At 34.2% G+C, this 22,769-nt stretch overlaps 1 protein-coding gene across 1 annotated transcript in view; it reads left to right on the top strand.

Annotated features, from left to right (window-relative positions):
* prage (RNA exonuclease prage) overlaps window positions 1–22,769 on the top strand; it is a 312,334-nt gene that overhangs the window by 206,970 nt on the left and 82,595 nt on the right. The window contains exon 3 of the mRNA XM_072530316.1: window positions 16,243–16,463. Coding sequence (XP_072386417.1) covers window positions 16,243–16,463 — 221 coding nt within the window. The remainder of the gene's footprint in view (window positions 1–16,242; window positions 16,464–22,769) is intronic.

Below are 22,769 nucleotides of genomic sequence, written 5' to 3'. Positions count from 1 at the left end.
CAGTGATCATTTTTTATTTTTCTTAGATGCATGTGTTTCGTTTTTAATTGTCTTGTAATTATGGTATGCCTCTTGTGTTTTGGTTGACATGTATGTCAGGTAGGGTAGATCGGGGCTAGTTGTGACAGGGGCATGTTGTGACAAATAGTTTTATAGACTAACCATAGGTAGCAGCGTCGCCCGGTTACCCAGAATTCCACGTCCGCATGTCCTCAGTCTGTTTGTGTAGTTTGGTTGTGATGCTATGCGTTTCTGAGGCTTTATAAAATTATATGTCATTTCGTTGTAACGAAGTAAAATTTTGCTGTTGTCTTTGAATTGTTATTTCACTTTCAAACCACAAGGTAAGAAACTTATTCTAGTTGTAGTAGATAGTTTGTTTATTTCTCTCTAGTAAGACACAGTTTGGTTTCTATACGACGTGTCAAGGTCTGTGCAAGTGGCTTTATGTAAAATGGCGTACGGTGGGGCTAGTTGTGACGAAAGGCTTGGGGCAGATTGTGACAGTGTCACAACATGCCCCTACTAATTTTAATGCATGTTTATGGGTTTGTTACAGATAATGGTGAGAAATTATAAAAGGAAAACGGAACGTGGTCGGAGTAATATAAACAGTTACGAGTCGGCTTCGTTAGATGTTAAGTCTGGATCGTGTAGTTTAAGGCAAGCAGCTGAAAAATATGGCGTTAACCGGATGTCCTTACTTAGATATATAAAAAAACAACAAACCAATCCAGATGGAGTGGTAGAAATGGGTTACAAAAGACCTCGAATGATATTTTCACAACAACAAGAAGAAGAGCTCTGTGAATATGCTGTTCAGGCAGCGAAAATATTTTATGGTATTAGCCCAAAAGAAATGAAAAGTTTAGCTTTTGAATTTGCTATAGCGAACAAAGTTCTTGTGCCTGAGAATTGGGTAGCAACAAAACACGCCAGTAATGATTGGTTTACAAAGTTCATGCAACGTAACAATAATGTGTCTATTCGTGTTCCTGAGGCTACCAGCTTAAGTCGGAGTACAAGTTTCAACAAGCACAATGTCGGACTCTTTTTTGATAACCTCGAATTAGTAATAAGTCAAAACCATTTTACAGCTAATGATATTTGGAATATAGACGAGACAGGGACTGGGACTGTCCAAAAACCGGTAAAAATCATAGCGAAGAAAGGCGAGAAAAGAGTTGGTGGTGTCACTTCAGCTGAGAGGGGGACCAATGTTACTATGGTTCTTGCTATTAACGCAGAGGGTAACTCAGTTCCTCCTATGTTCGTTTTTCCACGTAAGTTTTACAAGGAGCATTTTGTACGTGATGGGCCAGTAGGTTGTTGTGGTACTGCTAACCCAAGTGGCTGGATAACAGGCCCGGACTTTTTGTTTTTTATGAAGCATTTTGTAAAAAAAGTAAGGTGCTCAAAGAAATCACCGGTTTTAGTTCTGTTAGACAACCACAGTGCTCACCTATATATCGAAGTCCTTGACTATTGTACAGAGCACGGTATTACTCTCTTATCGTTCCCTCCCCATACAACAAATAGACTTCAACCACTGGATGTTTCCGTTTTTGGTCCATTTAAGAAGTTTTTAAACGACGCCATGTGTGGATGGATGAAATCTCATCCTGGAAACACAGTCTCAATTTATGACATCCCAAGTATAGTGAAAACAGCATTACCTAAAGCTGTAACACCAACAAATGTTCAGGCAGGATTTCGTTCTACAGGAATATGGGAATTCAATAGAAACATTTTTAATGAAGAAGACTTTCTGTGTTCTTCGGTGACCGACCGACCTTTGAATAGGCCTATTGACATCGTAGATGGTAATGAGGAAGCCAGTGCTGGGCAGCTTAAAGAGTTTCAGCATCTCGATGAACCTGAACCGTCGTCATATTATGCTAACCAGCCAGGACCCTCCCATACCTATCAACCAGGACCATATCAACAAGGATCATCGCAGGCCAACCTACCAGGATCATTCCATGCCGAAGTTCTGCCTGTCAGCCCTATGGATATAAGACCTCTGCCAAAAGCTGGTCCTCGAAAAAATAAAAAACGCAAGAGCTTAACATCTGCAATTTTGACTAGCACACCTGTCAAGGAGACAATTCGCAGTGAAGAGTTAAAGAGGAAGGAAACAATAAAGTGCAAAGAGGATAAAATAAAGAAAAAATTATTTGACTCAAAACAACTGTTGCCTAAAAAAAAAGCAGCGCCAAAGAAAGAGACCGCAACAAGAAAAAGAGAAGACAGCTCAGAAGAAGAGGAAGAAGATTACTTTTGCTTAGTTTGTATGGGACCATATAAAAAGTCTAGGTTAGGAGAAGACTGGGTGCAATGTATGGAATGCAAGAGGTGGGCTCATGTAAAGTGCACAAAAGATGATCTTTATTATGTTTGTATAAACTGCCACTCTTCAGAACTACAAGTAGAATCAGCACATATTGACGATAGCGATTAAGTTTTTTATTTTACTTTAAATTCACTAGATGTTTTTCTACACATTTGTTTCTTACATAAACATTTATCAAACATTTATGTATCTATACTTAACTATAAAATAAATTTATTATGGAAACTTTGTTATTATTCTCCAACTAAAGTTTATTATATTTAAAAATATTTACTGTCACAACCTGCCCCAAGTTCGTCACAACTTACCCCATATTGGGGCAAATTGTGACAATATGTGCATTTTGTAAAACTATTTACATACTGTAAGGTATTGTTTAAAAATTGCTGATGTTCCCAAATAATGATTCCCAATTAAAAATAGTACCTCATTAAAGTAATCTAACAGCCCTAAAAATTACGAAAAAAATGTTAAAAATTATTTTGTCCAAAGTGGCACAACTAGCCCCAGTCTACCCTAAGCTTTTTTCTTTTCTTTACATTTTCCTTCACTTCTGAACAAAACCATGGAGTTCTTCGCCTTGAGAACGATTTATTGAAGATATACTTCTATACGCACGGTCGGCGTTGGAAATTTGCATGAGAGTGAATCTGTGAAACCATTACACATGTAAGATAATGAGTAAGAGAGAGACAGATATAAGATATGTTTTCTCTCTCTTCCTCTCTCGAGAATAAAAATGTTCCTTTTGTATTTAATATTATATATATAATATTGTATATATAGATATATAAATATATATATATATATATATATATATATATATATATATATATATATATATATATTTATATATATATATATATATATTTATATATATATATATATATATATATATATATATATAATATTATATATAATATGTATTAATATTATTATTTATGTGATATGTTTTGTATTATTTAAAAATAAACGTTTATAATTATTTTAGGCTTTTGTATTTCAAAAATAATCACTGTTTTACCGAGAACAATTTCCAATTATCAATTTCCTTTTTTATTTTTGAAATATTTAAAAACCTCACGTTAATCTTATTAAATATATGTAATATACGCAAAAAACATAAATTTTAAAATAAAATGAAAATTTACAACATAATCCGAGTTGTTGGTTTTTTATTTTTATCTTCTTAAAGTAAGTTATGTACATTGGCAGTTTAAATACTTATGAATATTATATTTTAATTTATATTGTATTATTATATTGAATTATGTTGCAGTGTATTTATTGTATTGTAATTTTTATATTAATAACAAAATAAACAATGAATTTTACTGCAGAGTATGTGTAAAATTTTTTTTGCATTAAACTCCTTTTATACATATATAAAAATAAAAATATATATTTTCATTAAAATATTGATACAATCCTTCATTTACTATACTCCTATTACAGGTTAAATGTTTATATACAGCAAACGATGCACCATATACCTATATAACTAATTCTTCTTCTCTTTCTGCTCTCTCTTACCTATAGCATTATATATGTAATGATTGTGCAGATTGACTCCTATATAAATTTTTAAAGGCGAACGCGTGTATTCGCTCCATGCGTGACCATGGTAGGGGTACTTTGAAACGATGCCAGCGTGCGTAGCGGCGAAATATGACAAAATTGGCCCTACCTTTTTAAGCATAAATGTTATCAAAAATGTGTGCAAATACATATTGCGTATTTAATTGTGCTAATAATAGCAAAAATAGTAAGTGTAGTTTTTATAGGTTCCCAAAGATTACATATAAATTAGAGAAAAGAAAAAGATGGATCCGTGCTATTAATATGAAATGGTAAATATCACATATCTTCATTTTTATGCAATTGAAATAGGAAATATTTAAATAATTTACCTTAAATGATATTTTATAAGGCTTCAAGCTAACCGGAGAGTGCCTGATGACTTTAGCTTTTATATTATAACTTTCACTATTACTGTTTTTAAATATATGCTCTTTCACGTGATAAACTTGATTTGTCAGTACTAGATTTTTCCCGTTCTTTTCTATTTGTGATTGAAAAGATATATTATGATGAATTTTGAGAAACCCAGTTTTTAATACTACATTTATTTTGTACATAAACTAAAAAAATATAATTAAAAAGTTAATTATTAATAATTGTCAATTTCGCATGTATTTAACAATGTCAAACATATGTCATATGTTTAACCTGAAAATTGGTAGGTCCAAAACTGTCATATGAAGGCGGTAGGTGTCGCGTCAGTCACGCACGGAGCGAATAGAAGTATAACTTCTACCGACAGTCACACTGGACTGCCACACCCGTTTTTTCTATTTATATTTGTTTCTCCAAGAACTTCCTTGGCCGATGCTAAGATATTAAACTTAATTTTTGCCCTGTTGTCTTCGACTCCATCACTTTCTGTGATGTATGTGTTTCTGCTTTTTTCGGTTATTCTTTTTTGGAATAGGTATCTTGGGGAGTCATCCTGTAAGATTTCGACTTTTATTAAAACTTTAAAGGATATCAATACAAGGATTTATCTCAGTTTATCATTAGTTAGATAATACTTATATTTATTTCGGAGCAGACATGTGTTCAGGCTACTTGGACTGAGCCACTGTAAATAACCTCAGCTGTTTGCGTGAAGAGCTGAGTTTTGAAAAATGTTGCCTATGCGTTCTGTTGTGTGCAACTTATGTATATCTTTCCAAAAAAAATTTGTGGACTTTGTTAAAAGGCATTAAAATAGGTATTAAGAATTTTTTTTTAGTTAAACTGGTTGTTTTCTCTTTGGACAAACACATAAATGAACATAAACACATATATCTATAAAATAAAATTACCTTTGATAATGATCGTCGCGGCCTTTTTAACTTTTAGAGTTTAAAAATGGATTAAAAATTAAAATTAAAAGTTGATAGTTTTTGTGTCGCATTTTCATGCATTGGCGTTATTTTGGCATATAGTTCATCATTTGATTTATTTCTTGGACCAAGAGAAAGCTATGTATGATGAATACAGGACAACCACACGATTTCAAGACCCTGACGAGTCTTTCATAAGGAATAAATATAATTATATTGTTATTATAAAAAAAGAAACGATAACTACGATAACATATGAAGTCAATTCAAAAAATAAGAGCCAAATATCCAAATATTTCAGGGAGACATAAGAAGCATGATTCTATGAAAAAATAAAGTAAATGATGATGGTAAACATATTATTTATACTAAAACGAATTACCCATAAATTATTCTTAATGAAACACAGTTTATTACAATATTAGAGAAAGATTATAATGAAATAGAAATAGAATAGAATAAAAATATGTTTTATGAAAATTGTACAATTTTATGGACACAGCTTACAAAAAGTAAAAAAAAAACAATAACAATTGAAATTTACTAAAATTACATAAATCGTCAATATCACAGAATCACAAAATAAAAGATAATAAAATATACAACCCTTTGCAAAATTTAACTAAAATGCAAATTGCATAATAAAACCTTAAACTTACTGTAATTTCTTATCCACAAGGAAACTAAGTTCCTGTATTTGGCTGTATACCATATATAAAAAAAAAATTTGAATAAAATCCTTTATAAAAAGGTATGTATATAAAAAACCCAGTTGGGCTATGTTGAATTGACAAAACGTTTTCGGAATAAGTATTCCATCATCAGTGTCTAGTTAATACATGGATGTAGCCACTAAATATGTGGGTAAAAACCCTTTAAAAATTATTAAATGAAATTTAGTTTACATTATGTCTAATTTACAGTTAAGATGGTAAAGTTACCGTTGGATTGGTAACATGGTGACATATGACTCTACATTAAGTTGCAAGTCCTGAGACGGTATGTCTACAAGGACTTTATCAAAGCAAATCACTGATGATGGAATACTTATTCCGAAAACGTTTTGTCAATTCAACATAGCCCAACTGGGTTTTTTATATACCTTTTTATAAAGGATTTTATTCAAAATTTTTTTTGTAATTTCTTAGTTATTTTCATTAAGAAACTCTTCCACCAGAATAATATGGTCTTTCAGATACCTATCTGAAATTATGGGGGCTTTTGTTAATTTATGGGACTTAAGGAAAGAAGTTGAAAATTAAAGTTGCAAAGGGAGATGGTTGTATAATTTTTTTGCCGTATATAATATAGATTTCTTTACTAACTTACTGGACGGGATCGGTAAATACACATCAAAGTTTGAATTTCTGGTGGAGTAGTCATGATTAGGTCTTGTTGGAAAAACATGTAGGTGTTTACGAATTAAGCAAACCGTTTCTAGAATATATAAAGAGGGAAGAGTTAAAATCCCGTGATTTTTAAAGTAGCTTCTACAATGTGTTATTCTACTGAGGCCAAAAAGATACCGTATTCCTCTTTTTTGTAATGTAAAAATAACATCAGATTGGGCAACTGTACTAGAACCCCAAAAAAGAAGGCCATATCGAACATGAGACTCGAGCAAAGAAAAATGTGTTATTTTGGAGGACGCTAGATTGATTTCCTTCGAAACAGATATTATTGCATAGCAGGCTGAGGCTAGTTTCTTATTTAACAAATCGATATGAAGGGACCATTAAAGGTTGCTGTCTATAAAAATACCAAGAAATTTTACAGAATTAACGATACTGATCTGGCTGTTATTAAGAAGCAAGGGTTAAAGAGCTCCTTTATATGATAATGCTACTGTCTTATCTACGTTAAAAGAGAGTAAATTAGGTCGGATCAGGTTTTTATTTTAAGTAAATCAAAAGTTATAATTGCATGAAGAGTTGTAAGATTAGAGCTCCTCCAGGTAATACTGGTATCATCAGCAAAAAGAAAACATTTTTCATCGATTTTTAAGTTAGTGATGTCATTTATAAAGATAAGGAAAAGTAGAGGACCCAGTACTGAACCTTGTGGTACTCCACATACTATCAGACTTCACATAGAGTCGGTATCATTTGCTCTAACTAGTTTTTACCTATTCCTCAAGTATTCAACCAATTCAAACAAATACCTCGAATTCCGTAGACATTTAGTTTTTTTATCAAAATGTCGTCATTTACACAATGAAAAGCATAGACATAGTCACACAAAACAGTGGTAATATAAAGATTATTGTTTATTGCTTGATAGACCTCATGTAGTACAGAAAACAGCATCGCTGGTACATTTATTAGATAAAAAGCCGAACTGACTTTGTGATAAAATGTGGTTTTCAATAAGAAAGGACATACGTCGGGCTTTTATAAGTCCCTCAATAACTTTGGATAGAACCTGTAGTAAGGCAATAGGTCTATAGTTGCAGACATTAGATTTTTCACCACCCTTATGAAGAGGAAGAATAATGACTGACTTTAAGCACTCTGGAAACATACCTTTTTCAAAGGAATCGTTAATTAATGAGACCAGGACTACCAATACATTTTTTGGGAGATTTAAGAAAATTTTTATGGATAGTCCATCAGTACTACAGGAAGATTTGCTTTTGATACTACTGATTGTTTGAATCAGTTCAGATTTATCAACTGGTCTTATAAAGAATGAATTCGAGACTCGTTGTGGCAAAATAGTGGATGTTATATTTTTATAAAAAACATATAACGAATTTAGATTTTCAGGGTTTGGAAGAGAAAATGTTTGAGCTGTATTAGTTTTATTTCGAAGATCGTTTATTATGGACCAAGTTTCTTTTGCAACATTTTTAGAGCTTCCCAGATGATTTTGTAACTACTATTTTTTGCCTACCACATGGGTATTACTATGGGGGGTTGAAAATTGGGACAGAAGTTACTGATAGTACATTTTTTAGCTGTTTTAGATAGGTTCCTCTGTACTTGGAGATATATTCAGTGACAAAGACGTTGGTAGTAAATTCTTGATGTACATTAGTTAACGCATATTCTTGGCTGATATGCGGATACCTACGGTAGTCCAGGATTTGTGATGTTTTTACTTAATTGTAATTAAAGGAAATGCCTTATTGAAAATACAGAAAACAAGTAAAATATCAAAAAATTGTAGAAAACGTGTCTAATACAGCTAGTCAACATAACTTTTGAAACATACTATAAATGGACCAGAAGACTTTATAACAAGAATTTACTATGACAAATCAAGAGAAAAACAAATATATACGAGTAGTATATATATATATATATATATATATATATATATATATATATATATATATATATATGTGTAAATAATATACGGAAAGAAATATTTACATCTCGAAAAACCTACCATTCTGTGATACATGTTTCGCTATTTTTAGCTCTTCAGACAGACCTTCTGCTAAGACAGAATTAAGAACATTCCCCTTCGTATATTGATGATTAATACAAAACCTTTAAGTTATTTACTTACTAGTGTAATCTAGTTTAACTTTAAGCAAACCTACTACAAAAACGTTTAAAATAAATAGAAAAGGTTACTGCGAGTGAATAATAAAAGTAAAATGTAATGACATGTCTTGCAAAATAGGAAAACAAAAAAACAAAATAGGTATATCGATGGAAGGCAACCGTATATACGTATTTCTGACTATTGGTCGTCTTCAGTACGGTGCAGAAAATTTAGAAAAGGAGTATGTTAACTTGGGAGAGGATTACTACAGGAGCAATGCGACCAATTTGTGGCATTAGAGTTTTAACCTAAGATCAACACCTACATAGGAGGTAGAAGAAGCACAGAGAGTTGTAGATTGATTAAAAGTATGAGAAATAATAAGAAAAAAGACGTTATATCACCAATAACAACAGAAAAATGGGAAGAATATTTCAAAAAATTACTAACAGAACAAAGACCAGAATTTACTAACATGGAAGGCAACACAATAGGTATACGTATAAATTCATCACTATTACAAATAAGTAAATCAGAGATGGAAGAAATAACCAAATCCCTGAAAAATGGAAAATCCCCTAGTCCTGGTGACATCCCTGCAGAATTAGTGAAAGCCGGCACAGACAAACTCCAGGAACAGTTAAGAAAACTCTTTCAAGATTGCTTCAATGGGGCCGAATTACCAAAAGAATGGAAATTATCTATCATGTCAACTATCCACAAAAAAGGCAGCAAGGATCAGTGTGAAAATTACAGAGGAATTGCGGTAAACAGCACAATAAGTAGGATGTATGGGAAACTTATTAAGAACAAAATAGGAAATGACTATACAAGCTGGTTTTAGAGCTGTGCGATCCACAGTAGACCACTTGTACTGTATTACGCAAGTTATTGAGAAAAAAACAGCCGTCATTAAAAAAGTTCACCTGGTGTACGTAGACTTACAAAAAGCATATGACAGTGTACCCCTCGGTAAACTATGGTCAACCCTACAGCAAACCAACATTAAGCATGGTCTTATCAAAGCAGTCCAAAGTCTGTATAATGGAACGACTGCAAAAATTAAAACTGGATCAAGGATATCTGAGGGATTTAAGGTCACGAAAGGACTAAAGCAGGGTTGCTGTATTTCGCCTACCCTTTTCAAAATTTATCTGGAACAAGCACTCAAGCTGTGGAAAAGAAAATGTAATGGCGTGGAAATCCCTCTCAATGACGAGACTACACTGTACACCTTATGTTTCGCTGATGACCAAATACTGACTACTCAGGATCATGACGACTTGAGTTACATGACTCGGAAGCTAATAGAAGAATATAACAAATGGGGTCTCGAAGTCAACATTAAGAAAACTGAAACCGTGTGTATTGGAGGGACAAAGCAGTCCATTATATTAGACGATGGGGTAGAAATTAGACACTGTGATGAATAAAAGTACCTGGGTATGAAGATAACTGAAGATGGAACACTCGATGCTGCTATAAAAGACAGAAACATACAGGGTAGAAAAGCCATATCCATGATGAACGGCATTCTGTGGGACCAAACAATATCTAAAGCGAACAAACATCAATATACAACACCATACTTAAAAGTGTAATCACATATGGCAGTGAAGTTTGGCCAATGAAACAAAGAACAGAGAAACTGTTACTAGCAACAGAAATGGACTTCTGGAGAAGAGCAGCAGGCAAATAAAGAAGAGATCGGATACCAAATGAGAGAATACGAGCAATGATGGGAGTCAAGCATACAATAGTTGATGACATAAAAACAAAACGGTTAATATGGTACAGCCATGTACAGAGAATGCCAGATGACAGGATTCCGAAACAGATTTTGACGTGGACACCACAAGGAAGAAGAAAAAGAGGAAGGCCGAGAAGAAGCCGGAGAGAGGGAATTGAAAAAGAACTAGAGAAAAGAGAAATCCCTCCAGGCCTATAGTTAAATGGAGAAGAATGGCGGTTAGGAGTCGGAAGGCGTCTGAGAACGCTGTAAACCGATAGTAGTAGTAGAGTTTTAACCTTTGGCATACCTTTCTTCATACCTCCGTGATTATTGTTAGTTGTTGCCCTGGAAATCGTCAGGGTCTTCTAACTATATAACTAAATATTTTTCCATTTTCTGGATCTATGCTTATGAAACTGCACCTATTTGCATAATAAGACTATGAACAAAAAAATTACCTACTTACAATTCTGGGAGCTAGTAATGCTTGACTACATCAAAATTTTACACAAATCAAGAAAAATTCAGGCAAAACTTACAACACATTATCCCAAAAACACAGTTGATTATATGAAAAAGTATAAGTGATTATATCATAGTAGTTTTTGAGTTGTTTATGAACTTTCTGTTCTTTTTTCTTCTATTGTTTTATTCTTTACTTGTGTTTTTTTTTAATTAAATTTTTATTCAGGTAAATTTTAAAATTTCTTTTATGTCTCATATATAATATTTTCGGTTATACTATAGACCAACGTTCCATATACGAGCTGAATCAAAAAATCCCCCAGAAACTAAATATTCATGTCCGGTTTTATTAAATTAGAAATAGGTAAAGGTTTTTTTCAAATATTTGACATAACCTATACATGCTCTACATATTACACGTGGAGAGAAATACACCTTGCTCCAACTGATTATGCAGGGAAAGATTCAAGGAAAGAGAAGCATAGGGAGGCGTAGAATGTCATGGCTGCGCAACCTGAGAGAGTGGTACGGATGTACATCAAATGAACTTTTCAGAGCAGCCGTCTCAAAAGTCCGAATAGCTATGATGATTGTCCGCCGCGGAGATGGCACTTGAAGAAGAAAATACATGGTCTATAAGGTAATAAAGGAAACTTAAGTACCTCCTTGGTAGCGAATGTGGTAAAATAAGTTATTTTATAAACATAATCTCCTATTCTTTCTTGCTGATTGTTAGTTTTAGTTTTAAACAAAATAAATCTTAATTGTTTGTTTTAAATTTTATTTGTTGTAATATTATATTTAGCTCTTACCTATTACGTTTTGCTGACAAATCTTTTACATATGTTATTGTTATTTCCCTCTAGTGTTACAAAGTATAATCATTTTTTAATAAACAAAAAATATTTTAACCGTTTTTTTTATCTAAAGCATTTTTAATTTCGGAATCATAATTTTTATATCTCAGATACCGGTCCTGTACATAAATTAAGAACTCATCGGATATTTTCATGTACCTAAACCCAATTTGCGAAATGTACATTTGTTTTGGCAAGACAATGCCAATAAATTTTTTGTTGGCTTTATTGTTTATGTTGTTACGTCAGTCAATAGTACCATTATTGTATTAAAATATCGGGCCCAAGTATTCCGTGTATGGAGCCAACAATAAAACAATGAGGTTTGTAAGGCGAGCAATGATGAAACTGTCAAATTACATAATTAACATTAGAAGATTAGGAAATGTCGTTAAACAATGACCTTCATTTCCTGAAAAATATGTGGAAAGAGGTGTGTTATCTAATGAAAATACACACATACTTCCAGAATAGAATCAAGTAATTTATTTTATACCCACAAATACCCATACAAACTATGAACTTTATTTTATCATTTTGAATTTAATAGAAGCAAAAGTTATTTTGACTTGGTTTTTAATATATATATATATATATATATATATATATATATATATATATATATATATATATATATATATATATTATGTCTCCTTAGACTCGTTTGTCAGAGAAGAAAAGGAAGACCCAGAACAAGGTTTCTTGATAACATCACTGAACATGATAAATATGGGACAACGTGCTTAGCAGTTAAAAATAGTCAGTTAACGAATTTGTATACCTGGGAACGCTCGTCAATACTGAAAATGACACTACCGCAGAGATAAACCGTAGAATTTGCACGGCTAATAGATGCTATTTTGGGCTTAATCTCCTTTTTAAATCTACAGTTATATCAAGAAATACAAAAGTAAAACTCTACAAAACAATAATACGCTCAGTCCTAACATATGGTTCAGAAACCTGAACTTTAACAAAAAGCAATGAAAACATGTTAGGATGTTTCGAAAGAAAAATACTAAGGCGAATGTATGGAGCGGTAAATGAAAATGGTGTCTGGAGAAGACGATACAACTTCGAACTCTATAGAATATACCAGGAACCAGATATCGTAAAACACATTAAGATATGACGTCTGAGGTGGGTAGGCTATGTAATGCGGATGGAGCAAATCGACCCAGCTAGAAAAACGCTCCTTGATACACCTATTGGTCAAAGAAGAAGAGGAAGACCCAGAACAAGATTTCTAGATGACATAGATCAAGATATGAGAAATATGGAAATACGTGCTTCGCGGAAGAAAGCGATGGATAGGGACGACTGGAAACAAATTCTTGGGGAGGCTAGGACCCACACAGGGTTGTAAAGCCAAAATGATGATGGTGCTTAGCAGTGGAAGGCGATGGATAAGGACGACTGCACCTGAAAGGATACTAAAAGAAGAAGTCAACAACAAGAATATGCCAACAATAGCGGATCGAGAAATATGAGACACATCGTCTTCAATGATACATAATACACATACAACACACAATACACAAATATAATACACGAACACTCATATACATACAAACGCATAAAGAACACAAAAATAACGCAGAAACACACTTCCCTCGTTACATTGGCACCTACACTTCATCTAATTTAGTTAACGATGTACGTCATCGGCGTCATAGCCTGTGACGTCACATGATACCAACACGAAATATTTAGGCGGTAGGTGTGTTCTTTTTTAGAATCACTTTACCGAGTACACTGGCATTACAGCCACTAGACATATTTTATTATATACGCGTAGAACTAATATTTAAAGATTTCTATTAATGTTAACTTAAAGAAATAGACAACAATATGTTTCATTTCATTTGTATAAATGCATTATAAAGCGTTTTTATCAAGAACATTTGTTCTGAACACACTGTAACTGTAATTGAACGAAGGTAAAATTTTGGCATAAATTGGTAACACTTATTTGACAGTTGCGTTGTTGACACTTTTTGTACTTTATTATTTTAAATTTTAAAGTGAATACCTCTTGTTTTATATTTTTACCTATTTAATAAAATCTGTTCTTTTTAGAACAAAATTAGTGTGTTTTATTTCAAAAATGTCATGTAAGAATTTAAATAGTCGTTGTAAAGAGTATATTAATAATTATGTGACCTATTTGATTTAAAATGGATTCAGAATTTTTTTATACTTTGGCAACTATGTCAACTTCAATCTCTGACGTATATAATGACGTAAATCGTTATCTAAATTAGATGGACTGTAGTATTGTTCTCATATATTTTTTTATATCAAAGTTATAGGTAAAATAGACAAGCCGGATTACGTGTCCAATATAATAAAGGACTATCTATTGGAAAGAAGCGTGTGCATTATAAAGAATAATAAGATGAGGATAACTGCTGGAGTACCCCAAGGGTCGGTCCTGTGACCCACCTTATGGAACATCTTATACAATTTATACAATGGGGTACTAGAAGTAAATAGAACATAAGGAGTAAGTGCAATAGCATACGCAGACAACCTAGTTCTACTAATCGAAGACGACATGAATTGAAGACTGAAATAATTATCTTATAGTGACCGCGATACCATCAAGACGTAAACTTTCGGCCCCTGTCTGAGCCTCCAGAAAAAGGCAAAATATCTTGGAATAGCATTCGACAACAAGATGACATTCGGCCAGCATATACAAAAAGCATATCGGAAGGCAGAAGAAAGCACCTCAGCTCTGAATAATATCATGCCGAATATGGGGGGTCCCGGATCACACAAGAGGATGGTAATGTTACAATCCATCATGTCCACAATATTATACCGGGCCCCAGTGTGACATGATGTCCTAAATAAGGCAAACTATAGAGACATGCTTCTTAAAGCACAGAGAAAACCCTTGATCAGAGTAGGCACAGAGTACATAATCGCATTAACCATTGCTCTACAAGTAGTGGACGTGGTTGTACCGGTGCATATTCTGGCCAGAGAGAGTCCGAATGTTTGGAAGGGGCAACGGAGCTTTAGGTTCATAACCAGAAGAAAGAAGAAGTCTGGAGATGTGGCAGAACCAGCGCTCAAAGGAAACAGGTAAGTCCGCGTGGACGAGCGCGCTTATTTCTGATGTAGTGAGGTGGTACGAATGTAGACACAGGCGGGTCAACTACTACTTCATGCAATGGATAACGCGGTAGGGATCTTTCCGGTCATATACGTACGGTATAAAAAAAAACCGAGGATGATCTGTGCACCGAGTGCGGAGCAGTGGATGATGCGTACCACGTGATATTCGTATGTCCTATATAACATAAAGGGCAAGCCTCGCTACAGCTGGGACTGGAGTCCCCTCTGGGTGAACCTCATGAATTAATGCAAAAGGCAATAGAAAACATTAAAATGGTTGAGTTGATTATTGGTTTTGTCACTGCAACCATAAAACGTAAAGAAGAAAAAGAGACGAGACTGCAACAGAAATAATAAGTGGGAGCCAATATAACTTCCATTATTTTAATCTTTTAGCTTTTAACATAATTTTTTTTTCTTTCAACTTTTTAACAGATCTTGAGTCTAGTTTTAACTTTTAAATGATTTTATTTATACGGATATATACCTATATTGCATTAATTTTTTATACATTAAGAATTCTATACATGGGGAGAGCCTCTAAACAGCCCCCACCAAACTATAAGACACAACAGCCATTTAAACCATGTTTTGTCTATTTGTAGCGTGTGTAAGTTTTTTTTATGTTTTGTCTAGTATGAATGGAGGGAAGAATGGGTCCACCACACTGGGGTGCAGAATGAAAGGAGTTGTTCTTACTAGTTTGTCTGGTAACTCTCTGTTAGTTTACGATAAGTGGAATGACGACACTGTCCCTCCCACACACATTGTCTTGCACGCAGGTCGTTTTCCTTTACAAAGCATGTGCTGTTGCAAGCGTGGATGGGGTGGAGTGGCCGGGACGTCATGACAGATGGGAGTAACGAGCAAAGCTGACGGGACAGACGCTATGCTCGCTAAAAGCGGTTTTGGCCCTTCAGTTGGAGAAAGGGTGGGTGAGTTTAGTAGGTTTGCAGCTGGTTACGGTTAGGCATAACCGGCTGAATCCAACGTACCTGGGGCATCTTCCCAGAGGTCTTTAACACATTATCACCTCCTAAAAAAAAGTTAAAATAGACAAAATTATCACTCAGTTTAAGAATATATTATTAAAATATTAAAAATAAAATTATGTGATTAATTTGTGCATATCTTCCAATTTTAATAATGAGAAGTCTCTGGAAAATAAAAAAAACACTTAAGTCACTAACCTTACAATAAGATGTAAAAATCTTATTTATTATTAGCAAAATATTTCAAATGACCCTTTTTATAGACGCTCAAACAATTCACAAATTTTTTCAAACATTAGGTACTTTAATCTCTATCTAAACGTGTATTTTGTTACAGCTGGTGCAGTTTTTCTTTGGGATACCAAAGATTTCAGCTCAAAGGATAGGAAATCTTTACGAGTCAATATTGAGTTCGATCATGCTACTCACGTGAAGTGGAGTCCAGATTCCAAAGCCTTTATTATAAACAAATACAATGAAAATGCTGTTGAGGTCTATAAAGTCGAGAAGAAGAAAGATGGGTTTCTTACGGCATCCAAAGCTTTTACATTTCCAAAGGTAAGTGTATACTTCTTAAACTGTAAAAATTCTATGCCGCCGATTTGAAGCTCATTACCGATTTATTAAAATTTAAATATTAAAATTTAATTTGTATCAAAAATGTATTTTCAACAGTGCGTCCATGGCATACTGCATCCGTTGATTATATTTTAGGTAAAATTTTTATCGTATATTATTGATACATTGTAGGATGTATCAATACATAGTTTCTTGCTCTTACATACTGCTCAAAAAATTAAGGAGTTTCTTTTCTGCCTTCGTAATGTCTTAAAAAGACTATATGTATATATAAATAATCATTTGTATAAAGGCGGGGTCGGTTTCAAAATCAGTGGGAAACCAAAAGAGTTAAGTGAGCTTTATCTACAAAATAACTGACAGATGCTCTTTACATTTACATTAGGTTTGGTCATATATTACGTTTTGATGGACACAAATCTTGACATTTTTTGTATATTGTTGAGTTAGGAATTTTTAGAAATATTGTTAATGCGTGACTCGTTATGCGTATGTTTTTAATCTTCATAATTGTACGCATTGGCTTATTTTAGTGAAACTATATACATATATTTAAGTGATTCAGATGGTATTTCTTCTTCTTCTTCTTCTTCGCGCGACTAGGATTACTCCTGTTTGTCTGCCTCTTATTCTGTTTCAGTCGTTGTTGACTGTACATTATCTTTCCACCTTTTTGCCGGCCTTCCAACGGGTCTTCTGCTATACGGCTTGTTGTTTTTACAGATGTTCGCTAATCTATCTGGTCCCATTCGGTTTACATGTTCGTTCCAGTTTTTTTTTTGTTTTTATTAACCTGTTAATATTTTGAATTTTACATTGTTCGCGTATACTTCTCTTGGTTTGTCTGTCTCTTAATGATATGCCCGCTATTGATCTTAATACTTTCAATTCGATAGTGTTGATTTGTTGTTTCGTCTTTCTTGTATCGGTCCTTGTCTCCGCTGCATATGTTAGGATTGGTCTTACTGTTATCTTGTATACTTTCATTTTGCTTTCCGTGGTCAGATATTTATTTCTCCATATGGTTTGCCGGCCATATTGGTTGTCTCCTTGCCGCTTTTGATGCTTGCCTTGTGGTCTCTGTTCTTATATCCCTGTCACTAGTGATCTCTACTCCTAGGTAATTGAATTTCATTACTTGTTCTACAATTTTGCCGTCTATTTCTAGTTTGCATCTACGCGACTCTTTACTGAGTACTATACATTTAGTTTTTTCTACTAATATTCTCATATTAAGTTTGTTCGCTGTGATATTGAAGGTATGGAGCTGCCTTTGTAGGTTATCTTCGTTATCAGCAATTAGTACTGCATCATCGGCATAGCATAGTATCGTGATTTTATGCTCTCCCATGTGGTATCCGTGTCGTTTTCTTACTTCGTGAATTATTTGATTCATCACCATATTGAATAACAATGGGCTGAGCGAGTCTCCTTGGCGGATTTCTCCTCTATGATAAGCCGACATAGGTGTTTGTAAAGGGTGTTTTTTTAGAGGTATAGAAATGTAAGTTGGCAATACTTTTTAAGTGGCGGCCATTTTGACAGCTGCCAAGTGGTTTATGTTTAGTTTGATTTGATATTTCAGCATGAATAGACTGACGTCTGAACAATGCTTCAAAATTGTGCAAATTTATTTAGAAAATCATGGTTCTGTTCGAAATACGTATAATACAACAACAAAAATTTCTGTAGGAGGAATATTAGGTAAAGATCCAATCATTACTGACCAGGACTGAATTTAATAATCAAATATATCCAGATAACAGTGCAGGAGTTACAATGGGTAATCCCAATAGCCCATTGCTATCAGACATTTTTATGGATCATCTAGAGACAAAGATTTTAAAACATCCCGTATTCAAACAGTTTTTATATTGGTGGAGATACGTAGACGATGTTTTACAGGAACTAACAGACAACTTTATCAATTTTATCGTATATTAATTCATTCCATAGTCATATTAAATAGAAACAGAACAAAATCAATCCAGTAATTTTTTAGATTTAAAAATCATCAGATTTAAACTTGAGTTCTCCGTATTTCATAAACCTACCCATACTGACACGACTATGCACAATTCATCATCCCATCCTACACAACATAAACTGGCAGCCTATCATAGTATGTTACATAGATTAATAGAAATTCGAAGTCAAAATACAACTTTGAGACAGAATTAAATATCATTAAGCGAATAGCAGTAAACAATGGGTACAACGAATAAACAGTTAATAAAATTTTAAATCAAAAACTACACAAGAAAGCCCTGAAATTAGTATTTTCACCACCAGAGGAAAAATCCAGTACCTTCTGCTCGATTACATATACAGGCAAAATAACAACAAAAAGTAGCCAAACACATACAAAAAAAAGTAGCCAAACACAACAAAAAGAATAACACTAGCTCTTAGAACATTGCTAAAGTGCGTGCCCTCCAAGTACAAAGACCTGGCAGGACCCTGGGCTACCTATCTCTCGACATACGCCCATAGTGAAACCTCTGCCCCTACGAGTCCGACACCAAAGTGAAGGTGCCACGCAGCGTGTGCAAGTCACACCACGTGGGGGCTTCACCCTCCCTGTAGTACCTGTGTTGCGAGTACCTCACCTAGCCGTTATTCCCACACCACGGGCGGATAGGCTCGGCAGGCGGAGGAATTTCCACCTCGCACGTAGACAGGTCGCCGCCGAGGATCTCTCCTCTACCACTCTTAGATCTCCCGGTGGGTACGTGCCGGGGCACCCACACCACGCCTGACACAAGGTCAGGAGAGGTATGTACGGGCCCAGCTCATTCAACCTCACCAGGCTCTTTTGGAATGGGAGTAGAGTGGTCCCACGAGAGTCTCGTCTCGGATACTAGGAATGTAGACCGGTGACCGTGTCACCGAAGCGACCGTGTGCGTTTCTACCAACCCGACACCTCAAGCGACGGCTCTCCACCTCCCTATTCCTACCCATTAGTCGCCTCTTACGACAGGCAGGGCTTTCCGACCCCGGCCGTATTCTTATCTCCGCGAGCCGGACGGAGAGCTCTTAGAACAAACAACAACTTAGCCAAATATATTAAAAACAACAAGAGCCAAAATAAAAAGCACTTACACAGTGGTGTATACAAACTTAAATGCGGCGACTGCCCAAAAACTTACATCGGTCAGACTGGTAGAACTTTTATCAAACGTATAGCAAAACATAAAAGGGCTTTCAATAATAGGAAACAAAATAGTAGGCAATTAGAAATGGGAAGTGAAAAGAAATAAAAGCCTCTGAAGAGGATAATATTTTATTTTTTTAATTAAATTAACGCGCATGTGACATCTATGGTCATTCTCACGAGTTACAGTTTAATATATATTATAAAATTATAATATATGTAATATAAATTACAAGTAATATAGTTAACATTTTACATAAAAAAGAAAACACATTTAACATTTTATTTAATAGTTGATTTTTCTCGAGTAATTTGATTACCGCACCTAGTTGATTTGGTCTGAACTGTTTAGGACTTCTTTGAAGATAGTACTGACACCAAGTTGTTGGCATATTTTGGCATAAAAAAGACATTTGATAAGTCTGATTCGATTTACCATGACAGTACATTATTAGGTCAACGGCATACAACACGCATTCAATTGGTGAGGCAATATTGTGGCTTAAACTTGCTATTCGCAAGAATAAATAAGGATGTGCTTAAAACTAAACCTTGAAGAGTTAAATCATGTTAGATGTGTGGAGAAGGAAGTCAGTTATTGATAGAAACCCTGAATGTTTTAGATGTTAGGAAATTTGAGAATTGCGTTTTTGGGGATGGTATCAAATGCGCATTCTATGTGGAAAATAGCTGCTATCCGATCTTGTTTGATCTGTGGGTTTGAGATATATGGGTATGGAGTAGTACAAGATTATCTCTTTTAGAGCGCTGACTCTGGTAGCCAGTTTGTCCCCTTGTGTTTATAAAGGGTGATTCATTTAGAGGTACTTTTTTCAACAAGAAAAAACAATGAAAAAAAATAAATTTTATTTGAAAATATTGATTATCATACAAAAGAACCATTCTTTAATTACTTCTTAAAGATAATTTCTTTTAAATGTTGGCCATGACTACGATTAAGTTTGTTCATTCTGAAGTTCCAATTCTCAATGATTCGTTCCAGCATTTCGATTGGTATTTCACCAATGACTCGAGTAATATTGACCTCCAATGCCTCAATTGTATCTGGTTTATTCATGTAGACTTTGGACTTTAGGTAGTCCCAAAAGAAAGAGTCTAGAGGTGAGATGTCACGGGATCTAGGCGACCAATTCACTGTTTCAAAGCGTGAAATAATTTTTCACTTTTAAGCGTTCACCGAATCGTTTTCGCAGTAAAGCCATGCTTTCACGGGCTGTATAGCAAGTAGCGCCATCTTGTTGGAACCAAATATCGCCGAGACCACGAGCTTCAATTTCAGGTACCAAATAGTCCGTTATCATGATACGATAACGGTCTCCATTCACAGTAACATTCTGGCCAGCCTCTGTTTTAAAGAAATATGTACCAACGATTTCACCAGCCCATAAACCACACCAAACAGTTGTTTTTTCAGGGTGTAACGGCAACTCTTGAGCCTCTTTGGGTTGTTCATCACCCCAAATACGGGCATTTTGTTTATAAACGTACCCATTAAGCCAAAAATGGGACTTATCTGAAAACAAAATTTTTCTCGAAAACACTGGATCTTCTGAAAACTTATCAAGAGCCCACCGACTGAAACGGTGACGACTCTGAGGGTCGGTAGGCTTCAGCTCTTGCAATAATTGAAGTCAAGCTGTTGAGAACGGCGACGAATCGATTCTTCATTATTTTCGAGTACACTATCCGTTACCGCCGCTATATTTTCTTCAGTACGTGGTGAATGTGGTCTATTTGGTCGCGTGTTATAGAATAATGAACAATGGGTTTCAAACTTACTAATCGTAAAGCGAATTGTACGTTCAGTAGGCCGATTATGTGGACCATAAATTGCTCTAAGCGTACGAAACACATTCCTCACAGAACTCCTATTTTCAAAATTCAGCTTAATAATTTCTAGACGATCTGCCGGGCTAAGCCGGCATCATGAAATGACAAGCAATACCGAACAAACGCGAAATGTCAGTTTGACAGTATTCATGTACGATCTCCAATCAAATCCCCACCAAAAAAAGTACCTCTAAATAAACCCTTTATAATACACCATAATATTGTGTTTATTAGCTCATTTAATTGAGAAGGAAATATTGTGACATAACCTGCTAATCTGCAAGAATGAATAAGGATGTACTTAAAACTGAACCTTGAGGAACTCTGGCATGTTAGATGTGTGGAGAATAAAGGAAGTTATATTTTATATAGGAAGAAACCCTAAATGTTCTAGATTTTAGGAAGTTTTTATAATAAATGCTTATATGTTGTCAGTGAGGTTACATCAAAAAAGCTTGTTAAGAATTGCATTTTGGTATCAAATGGGCCTTCTATATCGAAGATAGCTGCTATCAGATCTTATTTGCTATTAATTGCATTAGAGACATGGGTTTGGAGTGGTACAAGATTATGTTTTGTGGAGCGCTGTCTCTGGTAGCCAAATTGTTCCTTTGTAATAATATTGCGTTTTTCAAAATACCATTAAAGACATTTAATAGTTAATATTTTTTTTCCATTAGCTAGACGGATTTGTTAGAAAAAGGCGGAAAATACAAAAAAAGAATATGAAATACTCCTTTCGCTCACCCATTCTTTTTTTTAATAGATAATGATTTCATTACCAAGAAAAAATTGAAATCTCACATGAATTTTACTAAGAACAGTGATTTCGCTATACAAACATATCCAAAAATAGAAAATCATCTTACTACAAGATAAGCGACAATGTATCACGATCTTTTATCATTTATTGTTTAAACTTGTAATAAACTGAAATTAATTAAATAAACCATTAAAATTTATAATATAAACACGTAAAATCGAAGACCTTCAAATCAAGTGGACAATAATTAGCACAATTCAATAAAACATGTATGATGTAATTGGAGGTAGATATTTCCTCATACTTGTAATCTGGCTATTTGAGGTGCTTAAAGTATCTAAAGATATGATTGGAGACACTTCCTTATGCCAACTAATTATATACAGATGCATTTAAAATACGTAATTTGTCAAAAATGCTAAGAGAAATAAAACAAAAGTTTAGAGATATCATATAAATACATAGTCACAATAATACTGACTAGCTATAATAGGAATGAATAACAATTTTAGTTTA

Source organism: Diabrotica undecimpunctata, chromosome 4, assembly GCF_040954645.1.
Source record: "Diabrotica undecimpunctata isolate CICGRU chromosome 4, icDiaUnde3, whole genome shotgun sequence".
Classification (NCBI taxonomy): Eukaryota; Metazoa; Arthropoda; class Insecta; order Coleoptera; family Chrysomelidae; genus Diabrotica; species Diabrotica undecimpunctata.
The sequence above is the reverse complement of the archived record's forward strand: the minus strand, read 5'-3'. Positions and strand labels throughout refer to the sequence as shown.